The 11,909-nt window shown below is 36.5% G+C and overlaps 1 protein-coding gene across 1 annotated transcript; it reads right to left on the bottom strand.

The window, feature by feature from the left end:
* Nucleotides 1–10,022: 10,022 nt before the first annotated feature.
* Nucleotides 10,023–11,265, bottom strand: LOC107101254 (rasGAP-activating-like protein 1). Its single transcript, XM_015400097.1, has 3 exons — nt 10,816–11,265; nt 10,552–10,631; nt 10,023–10,394 (listed from the first exon to the last, which is right to left on the bottom strand). Exons 1-3 carry the CDS (start codon nt 11,082–11,084, stop codon nt 10,246–10,248), a joined length of 498 nt encoding a protein of 165 aa, XP_015255583.1. The 5' UTR covers nt 11,085–11,265; the 3' UTR covers nt 10,023–10,245.
* Between the last annotated feature and the right edge of the window lie 644 nt (nt 11,266–11,909).

Raw genomic sequence — 11,909 nt, 5'->3', positions numbered from 1 at the left:
CCAGCTTTAATATCGATATCGGTTACCGGCTACATGAGTTTTAAAATATCGGATATCGGCCAAAATCCCAATATCGTGCATCCCTAAACTCCATGGCTTCTCAACCTGTTGCCCCAGAGGCACAAGTGGCTCTTTATAACTTTCGCAATAGCTTTTATTAGTGGCTTAAAATTATCTAAATTAGCAGCTAATGCACTATGAGAACAACTTCCTGTCTAAGAACCTTTTTATCTATTTATAAGAATTGTTGATTACATTCTCACAACAAATTTGCATTGAAAGAGTCAGAAAAAGTGTTTTTAGATGCTTTATCTTTATGAAAAGTTTAATTTTTTTCCTTATTGTTGAAGCTAAATATACAAATAAATTGTTGTATGCCTAAAAGTTACACAGTGTTGCTTTAATTACATCTAATGCATCAGGAGAAACAAACCTCACTGCCACAGATTGTGCATAAATGGGTCTGTTCTAACAAAGCCTTTTTTTTTACGTTTCCTATTAGTGGGGGTTATGTTAAAAACTAGTGGTTCTCAGAAGCATCAACTGGTGCTGCAGCTTTGTTTCATCAACAGCGGAGAAACGACTCCCACATCCTGAAACGGGTCACCTAGTTCAGTTAAACATATGTTGCAGATTTGCACTTGGATCAAGCTCATAACACAAAAAACAAAATATATTTCAATACATGACAAACTTTAAACAGACCATCTTGAGAATCTCCTATTGGTTCGCCTCATGTCACTTCCAGAAAGGCCAGACTCATTTTTCCGGGAACATTTTCTTTCTTCTGAACATTGGATCTCTGCTAGTTCTCCAGTTACCATGACTCCCTGCCCAGCCTGTCTGTTTAGCTGACCAATCATGTCTTACATTTGTGCAGAGGATGGCAGATTGATCAGTGCCCCACTGCAAAAGTTTGGGTGTACTCTACTGTTCCCCAACAAACCTCTAATGCTGTTACAGAACAGCTGGCTTTACAGTCAGATTAGATTGAACACAGATGGGCTTTTTTCATCATATAGATTAACTGTGAAAGCGGTTAGCGGATGTTTTACAGTATATTGGGGATCAAAAGGGACTAAAAAAAAAAGCACACTTCTCTTTTTACATTTTTTCCTCCACATTTTTTTCTGTTATTCAAATTTGAAACACACATTTAAAGAAAAATCCCCACATAAAAGTGTTTTTATAACTTTATAACCGATGAGCAAGATGAAGGGGTGTGAATACTTCTTTAAAACAACTTTTAGGTGGATATCTCATCTTGGATGAAGTATTTTAATGTAAATGCTTTTTATTTTTTACTTGTATTCCTTAATTGGTAAGAATCCAGCAATTATTTAGATTCCCACCAACTAAAGACTTGAAGGTATATTTTGGATGTTGATTTTGGGCGGAAGGGTGACGCAGAAAGGGGGCTGGGAGCCCAGAAGCTGAGAGGGAGCAGCAGGATTTGCTCGAAGGTTAAACTCATTCGTTTTGTTGGCATGTCGACCAGACTGACCTCTGCGAACAGAAAGCCTGCTTTATTATTCTCCACTGTTGAAAGTTTCTAAGCCTTTGGCTCAATCCATCATACCAACCATGCAGGAGCGAGTGCCTGATCCCTTGCTTGAGGTGTTGCAGGGCTAGTTTTAAGTCTCAGAAAGGAACAGCTGAGTGCCCAGATGGACATTTCTGTCTCTGACACCAATTTATTTTTTTTTTTTTTCTAGCACTTGTGAACCCTGTTTGCTGTTGGGCAGCTTACGTAGCTCATCAGCCTGTACAGTGAGCAGTGAAACATTTTATCTCCTGATTGGGCTCCTACAGAGTTCTTGAGCCTGATCCTGACAAATGGCCTCACTTCCTCTCAGCTGTAGTGCTTTATTCAAAGAGAGGAGCAACATTTCATCTTGAATATTGGCAGAAAAGGCATTTTTTCCTCAGATTTAAATTCTGTGAGCTTGAGATTTTCAAGGTCCTTTTAAAGCTTTCCCTCAGCCTATTGGTTGATGAATACCGTGACTGCATCTGATCAATTTTAATGAGTGGGGCCACTAGTAAGAGTTTTTTTTAAGAGGGGGGTTTGGAGTGAGGTGCATCAAGCTGTGGGCTGAATCATAGTCTTCCATAGCACCTTGAGGCAACTTTTCTGTTCAATCAGTCTGTTTATTTTTTCTAGAAGATGTCAACACTTGCTATTAATTGTCTTTTTTATGTTGATGTTTATAAACTGGCTTGCAATGCTTTAAAAAAAATATATAGGTATATATGATATATAATTGCAGATGTTATATACCTTTAACTTTAAGCTGAATTTGAGTCGGTGGTGTGAGTTTAGTTTATTTTTATACTCTTCTATATTATATATACATATAATATACAAAAAAAGATTGTCCTGCATATTTATACAGAGGCACATGTCAACATGGATTCTGGCAAAGTTAGTCAGGGACTGAAACGTGTGACGTGTCATGAATGTTGTATATTACTTTTTTTTTTTTTGTATATTACAAGTATTGTTGAGGTGAGGCTATGTTTACCCTCGTGTAGAATCTGCATTTCCGATTGCCTGTTGGACATCAGTAATTTAGCTAAATGGATTTTTGTTATGGGTGACGGAAAAGTAGCAGCATGGAAATGAGTCTTCTTTCAAGCATATAGGCCAATTTCTATTTTATTTTATTTTTAACCATCTGTCCAAAACTTGATAACACCCTTTGTGAAGTTTAAAAGTAAAAAAAAAAATCCTGGGTTAAACTAGATTACAGGTCTATATGGAAGAGTTCTTTTTTTTTTTTTTTAGCAAGGTAAAATATTACATAGGTAGATTCAATACAAAAACCTAATTAGATACCATTCAAAAATATATAACCACTTTTATTTGTCATTATATGCATTAAAGTGATTAGGAAATGAAATGCTACTAAAAACACCTATAATCCAAAAGGATAACTTCGATAAAACATGCCTATTGTATATGTTACAACTCAATATATCAGGTTGTGTTAAAACAGAAATAAATATAGAAATCTTTGCATGGAAGCAGTAATATTTTCATAGTTTAAAGTATTACTGAAATAACCAAACAAATGTTAATGGGGTAAAAAGGGAATTTTGATTTAAAATGAAATGGGCAACACATCTCCCTCCCAATCTTAAACCTTAAAGTCAGTAATTTCTATTTTTTTTTTTTTTTTGCATATGCATACCGCATAATATTATTTTTTTCTTTTAGCTGATATAAAACTGTTTAGGAACTGTTTTTGTATTACAGTTATTGGCACTCCTTGCAGATGTTAAGCTAACTTTAATGCCTAAGACCTATTGTAATCCTTGACCTCTTGTTTTCCTGTTGTGACACAGAGACCAAGCCACTTTTCTAATTAGAACACGCCATTTCATTAATGCAGCAGTTTGTCAGATTTTTTTTTTTCCCTTTACATTTCAAAGATAATGGGAACCCTGTTAGTGTGCATCTCATCATGATGCTGATGACATACCAGGACATTTTAAATGAAAAAGTCATTGACACTGATAGAAATTAGACAATGAATCTCATTTGGATCAGTGATGCACCAAAGTAATATAATACAAATAAAATCATCTTCCATGTCAGTTTCACTCACTAGATCTAAATGATGGGAACCTTGTGCAAAGTGGAGTGGTAAATGATCCTTCCCTCTGCAGGCTCCCACTTTGGTAAATGTTAGCAGTGGATAATTTGACAAAAGGTTTGCGTATGTGTTTTTCTTCAAATTTACATTTTTGAAATTTACTCATTCTGAAATTAATCAAAGATGTAACTTTACCAAGGTCTCCAGTGAGTTGGTAGGGTTCTTCAGTGACACAAATGGTGGGTACTTTTTAATGCAAGTAAAAGTTTCAAGCAGCACTGCAAAACTTTTGCACCTGCATTGAGCATCAGTGCATCAGCGCTCAATGCAGGTTGTTCTACTTAAAAGTTCGCCTATGTAACCTGAGAGAATTGGCTCCATTCATGAAGGAGTCATGTGACCCAGAATGCTACTTTACAGCTGCCTGGGCTAAAAGATGGGAGCCAATTAAGATTGGAGTTGCTTTTAGGAAAACAGGCATGATACCTGATCAGGCATCTTTTTGGTTTTCTTATGCAGGATTTAATCTGGTTGAGTAAATGTGGCTTTGAATTTACAATTAACTCCATGATTTTTTAATCTGCTGATCCAAAATTGTCATTTATCCAAAACATGGATGGAGACTGTTTAATTGCTGTGTTGCCTACAGGTAGCACCTACGTAGTGGCTAAAGTTACAGTGTTGCTGTAAATGTTGGGATTTTTTTGTCTGCATGACAAGAGGTTTGGTCATTTTGCATCTAATATTTTCCCTGTCATCGGGCAGAACCTAATAATAAATAAAACAGAATAACCTTCAAATTACAGAACAGAACAAAAATACACAGCAGCTGCAATCCTCTGTCAGTTTTCCGTACAATAAGACTCCCTTAAAATTGCTTTTAATAAGTTTAAGTGATTAATCTGGAAACACTTTGTTTTGTGTTAATTAGGGGCAAGCAAAAGACAAAACTTATTTCTTTTTTTGCAAAATAGTGGGCCTAATCGGTTCATCTATGTATTTTATTTAGCATTGCTTATATTCAACATTTCAGATTAAGTTCCCATGTGAGCAGAATAATCATTTATAAACATTGTTTTAGCATGCATATGTCGAATGCATAATAAACACTAATAAATTCATTCTAAAGTGTTTAGAGATAAATTAATGACATTTCCATGAATTATTTATTAGCCATCTAAAACAGGAGCCTTGTTGTTATGGCGGTACGCCTAAATCTGCAGCACTAGGCGTCAATTATCAGTGAATTCCTAGCAGTGACTGTACAACACACCTCTAATGTGGTCATAAGCAGAGAGCTGAGACAGTTGCTTAAGTTTGAAGTTATGCTCCTGTGTGCAGATACAGCAGGATAAAGATCCCTATTCCAAGTTATTAGCTAGAAAACATGCATACGGGCTCCTAGAGATCACATAATCTATAGGTCCTGCAATCAAACCAAAAACATTAACCATCAAACATTTATTTCCCTTCAGTCACTATTTTACTAAACTGTCCTATCATATTTGGTGTTATCTGTTTTTCTATAATTATTTTAGACAGAAATGGTTAAAATAACTTCCAAATGATTAACATGTAATGTCTTACCCAAGCGTTAAATACAGTCACCACTGCGTCCGATCCAGGTGTGATTTTCACCTTTCTGACATCCGCTTTTAAAAATGGGACGGCGGTGGACAAAACTTTGAATCAGGGATTTTCTTTTTTAATGTTGGATAAAGTTTCAGGTAGAAAAGTGTCTGAATAAAGAAGAAAGAGAAGGCTTTTATGCAATTTCCTATTTTGAAGCTCTCGTACATGGCTTGTTTGTAGCAGGAAGGCAGATTTTTTTTTTTGTTTGTTGTTTTTTTTTTATGACGGTAGATGTTTCCGTTATAGTTCGCCTACCTCCTTGTTAACGAGCAGAGGGGGGGTGCAGTTTGAGGATGTTAATATGCTATGTATTTGAAAACGTATATTTTTATGTATTTTTTAATGATTGTCTTTGAAAAGAAAAGATGTAACATTACTGCTTCATGCTGTTTATCCATTACATCGTTCTGCTTTTGTCTAGAGCTGGGATAAGTGATCAAATCTATTTGCTATGATATATATTTACAGCTGTACTCTCTTGTAGTGTCTGCTGCAAACTGTTGAGATATAGTTTCAGTCTTTCTATGTATGTGATGTGAGGGTTTGTGTGTGTATGAGAGAGATGTGAGTGTATGAGGATGACCAGTGGACAAAGCTTAGGTTCATGTCAAGATGCAGTAATGTTCTTCTAGAGGTGCATGCATAGCACTCTTTGTATGAAAACATCGTGTATTTTGAAAGAATACCACTTTTTTTTCTGGTGATTCATTTCTTTATTTAGAAAGATCCTATAGCCCATATTAGTATTTATTTTAGATTGAAATATTATTAAAATTACATTTTATTTTATTAGCAAGTAAAACACATATATTGTTTCATTGCATTCTGTCTGGTATATTTTGAGTGTGAATATCTCTGTTACTTTTTCATCATTTTAGCTTATAATGGATGAAAATGTCACATTTGATTTCTCAGAGAGTAAATATTACACAAGACCCAATTAGAAATGGTATTTCGTATAGAAATAAAACAGTCAGGTTCTGGCCTACACAGTCATGGAGCGGACTGCTTGTTTTACAGTTGTCCAGCAGGTTGTCTTTAACACACAAAAAACTCAGTGTAATCATCCCACTTTTTATGTTTATTCAACTCTACATTAGCTCACATTGTAAAACAGGCAGCATTTTTAGCAATGATCTGTTACTTATGCACTTTACAGGTTTTTTTCCCCCTAACTTTCCATTAGCTTTCCTTAGCTTATGTTATAGTTTTGTTGCTTATGAACCTTTCTTTTACAGTTTTCCTTCCATTTAACTTTCCAACAAAAAACTTGCACACTGCACTCTTTGAAAAGCGTCTTTACCAATTATCCCTCTTCCGTTTTCTTGTTGTTGCTGTTTTTTTTCCTTCCACCAAACTTTCCATTAATATGCTTTATTACAGAACATTCTAAACAATAACTTATATGGTTTCTCTTTCATTTGAAATGTGTCACTGATTTTCTAATATCAGTGGCTTATCCATGACTCTATGGGCCAAAACCTAAGATTTTCTGTTCAATGCAAGCTAAGGATTTTACTCTTGGATTTTATTACAAGTAATAGTGATTTATTGATTTATTGAAATGCTGAGACAGCATTGACATTCACTTCTCCACTCTACAAACCCCATAAAACATCAGATTTTTGTAAGGCATTTGTGTGAGCCATTGTACTAAATATTTTTGGATGACTCTTAATTGTGGTTTAATTCAACTTTAAGCAGTGTGACAATAACAAAATGCAAGCTATAGAGAGACACTGATTAAACTATAAAGGGCTTCTTAATCAAACAGTCTTTATTGAATCGTGATGACCTTGTTGCATGTTTGTGTGTTCCTTGTGGAAAAAAATAAATAAATGTGCCCTTTGGGGCTCTGGGGATTTTCTCACCTCGACTCTGCCTCATTTTTTCCCCCCATTTCTGAATTACCACTGGGAGGTGTGAGGTGCTCTTGTTTGTGCTGCTCCACAGACAGCTCTCTGCTTTGCTCCTCGTTCCATGGATCAAAATGAGCTTCAGGGGAGCTGCACGGAGGCTTTTCACTGGCAGTAAATCTGCTTTATGGTCATTTTTGTTACCGACTGTTGGAGCTGTGGTTGGGGGAAATAAAACTGAGCTCTGGGATCTGCTGGTGTCTGGATTCATTCAACCCGCCCATCCAACACCGACTTTCATTAGCACAGACCCAGAAGCTTCTGGATCAGCTCCTCCCTGGTTCATGGTTTTAACTGGTGGAGAAGTGTGGAATCTATAAATAAAGCATTCATGGGTTAGCATTACGGCAGCAACTTCACATTATTTGTTAATTCACAGATGAATAGATGTGGTTACATTTAATTAGATCAGTAGCCTGTGGACTAATTTCAGGGGCCGCTTTATTTCTTTTGTATCACAATGGGCGAAGTGATTAAATAAAAGTGTCATAGTTACAAATTCACCTAACATGAATCAGTACTGCGTGCTTCAAAAAAAAACTTATCAAGCTAGGTGTTTTGTCCTTCCAGTAATGTTTTAATTATGTTTTTTTTTTAAAAAGCATCAAGTGGCAAATAAATACTTTCATTTTTACAAAGGCAGACGATTCAGTCAAAGCAGGATAAATAAAAAAAACGGAAAGAAAAAGGTCTGTTATGTTTATTCGTTAAGAAAAGACAATCAACTGATCATCAAAAGGCATCATGTTTATGTCATTTTAAGTTATTTTCTACTCTCCAGCCACAGGAATAAAAACCACGAATTGTGAAGATTTGGGCATATGTGCTTGAATTTCTTTGAAAATATGGCTTTTTATGATATGCAAATCTGAAAATCTTGTTAAATCCATTTCCCAGTGGACAGACTTTTAAAAAATCCAAGTAATACTTTATTTATGATACTCGGCTCTCTCTGTGTTCAAATGCAAAATAAAATGATTATCTTTTAAAAATCTTAAAATGTCACTAAACCTCTATTTTTCTTATTGTTTTAGATAACGTGACCTGGAACATTTTATGCACTCTTGGAAATATGACAGTGTACGCATGATGTCCTGCAAAAACATTCGTGCCCATAAACCTTTCCACATTTTTATCACAGTAAAACCACAAACTTCATTGTCAATTGTAACCTTAAAACCACAAACTAGATAGCAACTTGGATTCTGGAAATAGGCTTCATTGCAACAAAAGACAATCTATTCTCAGTTTAAAGCCAGTTATTTTTGAAGGCCTTAGAGATTTGTCAAAAAAAGGAACAGGAATATTGAGAGAGTTTGGCACGTCTGCCAACCTACCGAGACATGGCCATCTAAACTGACAGGTCAGACAAGGATCAAAGAAGCAGCCAAGAGCTCCATGGTGTTAAAGAGCAGCAGAGATTCACAGTTTAGATTTGCGAATCTGTTGACAGGACAGCTATTAGTTGGCAATCTAACAAAGTTTTAATTTAATAGCCAAATTAAGTCCCATTTTGCCACACAAAGAACACAAAATTCAGGGGGAAAACGAAGGAGAACAGATTTCAAAATGCAATGTTATCCAGAAAGCCAACCCTGCATATCACCTTTTTTTAAAAGACACCAATTGCTCACTGAAACATGGCAATGGCAGCATGATGCTGCAGGCGATGCTATTCTTAATCAATGATAGAAAAGCTTCTTAGAGTGTTTGGCAAAATGGAGTTAAATCCTTGACTTTTGTGAAAGAAAATCAATGAAAGCTTGCAAAGAGTTTGAGACAGATGGAGGTTGACCTTCCAGCAGGAAAGCAGCTCAAAAAACTTAACCAGAGGTACAATGGAGTGGTTTAAATCAAAGCATGACTGTGTGGTAAAATGCCCCAGTGACAGTCCAGACCTAAAAACAACTGAAAATATGAGAATAGATTCTAAATCTGATGTTCACACATTATTCCCACAGAGCTTAAAGGCTTTTTGCAAAGAATGAACAAAAATGTTTGTGTCAATATAAAGCTAATAAAAGCAGAGATTCTGGGGGCTGGCAATCACGAGTCAACGTGTTGTTCAGCCTAAAAGAATCACAATCAAAAACAATAAGGTTTGTGGTTGTAATGAGGGAAAATTTCTTTTCTACATTTTTTTCTTGGTGTAACCAGAAACTTCAATATATAAGGATATAAAAACTCAGACATGGTACCACCTGTTTGGCAGAAAATCAAATCAAATTGTAAATTTTCTAAAACCTGGTGAGTTTTTTTCCAAATCACATATCTGATCATGGCTGCTCTTCAAACAGTAAATCTGCAGAAATCTTTTTCTCAGTTAAGCGGTTCAGGTTTGTCAAACCCAATTTGGCATCTCTAACATGTCTGAGCCTTGTCACTTCAATTATAACTCATGTAAATTTCAAAATGGCTACATCAAATGTACGGACAAGAAACTAAAAATGCAAATAAAAAAAAATACATCACGGCTCAATTTATATAATTAAATGGCTACAGCACCAAACAAAAGCTTGTTGTTTTGTAAAATGGGTCCAAGGTAACATGAAAGCAGTACTTATCCTGCTCCCTTTAGACTCATTTTAAAATAATCTTGTAGTGGAATGACCTGTGATTGTAAATTAACTGCTACAGAGTTGCCTCGGCGATGAATCCCTCAGTCAGTGTACAAAACACAAGACATAAATCACCTTACATTTAGGTACTGTACATTACACTATAATGAGCCTTTTGCATAAAAATAAAAAGTCCTGTACAATATCTGGAAATATAAAGTTTTCCATATTTCACAAGTAGGGGGCAAGCCATGCAACAGAGTGCTTCTTATCTACAGAAACAATATCACATTATATCATGCTGCAAAGTCCCCCTCCGGTATTATCGTGTGGCTTCATCTTCCTCATCTGTGACCTTGAGACAGAACAGACGATTAAAAAGCGTAAGACTCTCCACTGCTCCTTATAGCCGGGAAAAAGCTGGACAGGGCCGCGGCTTCTCCTCTGCGACAGTCTGGAGAGTGTTTAGCTAAAACTTCCTCCTCCTCCTCCCGCCCTACACTCCTTTCAGGCGTTAATAGATCAGAGGCCGCGTGCAGCCTAGGGATTGAGGATGACTCTAGTGGCGTCCTCTTTTTCTCTCAGTTGGAAGGTGGCGTGAGCTTGCTCCAGATCCTCTATCACCACCAGCAGCCGAGCAGCGACACTCTGACCAGGCTTCATCTGCTGAGCGTTGCATTCAGCACCATCTAGGAGATGGAAAGTAATGCAATTAGCCTTCCTTAAGAATGCAAAAATAAAAAACTCAAAAAGCTAAATAGGATTTTTTTTCTATAAAAACAGTGAAAATAAACTATCGAAACACTCATCTCTAATCATTCTTTTGTCATTCAAGTCTAGTGTTACCTGGGTGAATATCAGGGTTTATCCTCTTTTCCTTATTGCTTGATGTCTGATCTGCTTCTTCCTGCTCCAGGTATTTTTTCCTGCAAAATAATGGAGTTGTGTTACCTTATTTTCACCTCTGTAAAGTTCTGATATTCTTGGACAGACAGACATCTCCCTGCTAATCTCAATACAGTCAGCAGAGGCTGAGCAGTGCAATCCTGTGTTGCAACATAGACCTCTAGTGACCGGAATATGAGCTGCATCCATGCTGAAGAAACTGACCTGAGTTTGTCTCTGCCCTGGAGAAGCTGCTTGAATATCATCTGAGTCTCCACATCTGGGTCCAGCGGGTCGCTCCAGTCGCCCAGAGTTACGGCAGAGTGGGTTCTGCTGCAGCCTGTAACTAAAATGCCGCCTTTTATTAAAGAGCAGCTTCTCAGCAAGAAATCTAACCAGCAGTTCATCGTGGTGAAAATAACCTGTAGGAGAGTTGATGACGTGGCTTTAATTTTGTGAAGCGCTTTTAAATGTCCGTTAATAGATCTGAGCATATCTATGTAGAGGTAACAGGCAGGTAACAGACACTAACAGGTCATGTGACAAAAACGCTGCCAGAAATAGCTCAAGAATGAAGCAGCAAAACCACAAAGGCTATAAGTTGAGATGACTGATTTAGTAAATACAAAACTCACTGACCTCAGGGAGTAAGTGAAAATGGATTTTACCTGTCGCCAAAATTACCAAAGACAGAACATGTCATTTCCTGACAGTGGGTGATACAGAGCTTTCCGTAGTATTCTTACTCCTTCGCCTTTTCAACCTTATATTACTACAAGCATAAATTGGGGGTTTAAGTTCAACACAAGGTGTATAAATGTAAAAGTGGAGGGAAATCTTTTATCAGTATTATCTTTTATAAAATAAACAGCTTAAAATTATAGATGGTATTCTTAATTAGATGTTTTTTTTTTTTGTTTTTTGTTTTTTACAAAACGAGTAACATAATTTGAAAGACTTGTGTGTGATTTGTTCTGTTATGTGACAGCTTTCGCGAAAACTAAAGCAAACAAAACTCCAGAATCTTAAAGCAGAGTTAGGATAGACAATAATCCTGTAAGCTTTGGATTTCCCAGAGAGCACTAGTCAACCCATCATCAGGAAGTTGGAAGACAATGGCAAGAGGAGAGCTGGAGATCCTCAGCTCAAAAACAGAAGGAGAACTAGTAGTGAACGCATATTCAGTGTGAATTGAAAGGTAACAAGAAGGAGAAAGCAATTGCTAAAGGGAAGTCACAGAAAGAGCCCACAGCAAAGTTATTTTTAGGTTATTTAAAGGAATAGTACACCCAAAACACGATTAGCCTTCATTTTCTACT

Source organism: Cyprinodon variegatus, unplaced genomic scaffold (genome assembly GCF_000732505.1).
Source record: "Cyprinodon variegatus isolate N-32 unplaced genomic scaffold, C_variegatus-1.0 Scaffold1070, whole genome shotgun sequence".
Classification (NCBI taxonomy): domain Eukaryota; kingdom Metazoa; phylum Chordata; class Actinopteri; order Cyprinodontiformes; family Cyprinodontidae; genus Cyprinodon; species Cyprinodon variegatus.
This window is presented reverse-complemented; position numbering and strand designations above follow the sequence as displayed.

Bases quoted from the DNA above. Each gene is read 5' to 3' on its own strand.
- LOC107101254 (XM_015400097.1), bottom strand. From the start codon at position 11,084: ATGCTCAGATCTATTAACGGACATTTAAAAGCGCTTCACAAAATTAAA. The intron at 10,632-10,815 runs GTCAGTTTCTTC...ATTATTTTGCAG, and splicing joins CAGGGCAGAGACAAACTCAG to GAAAAAATACCTGGAGCAGG. The intron at 10,395-10,551 runs GTAACACTAGAC...TCCATCTCCTAG, and splicing joins AAACCCTGATATTCACCCAG to ATGGTGCTGAATGCAACGCT.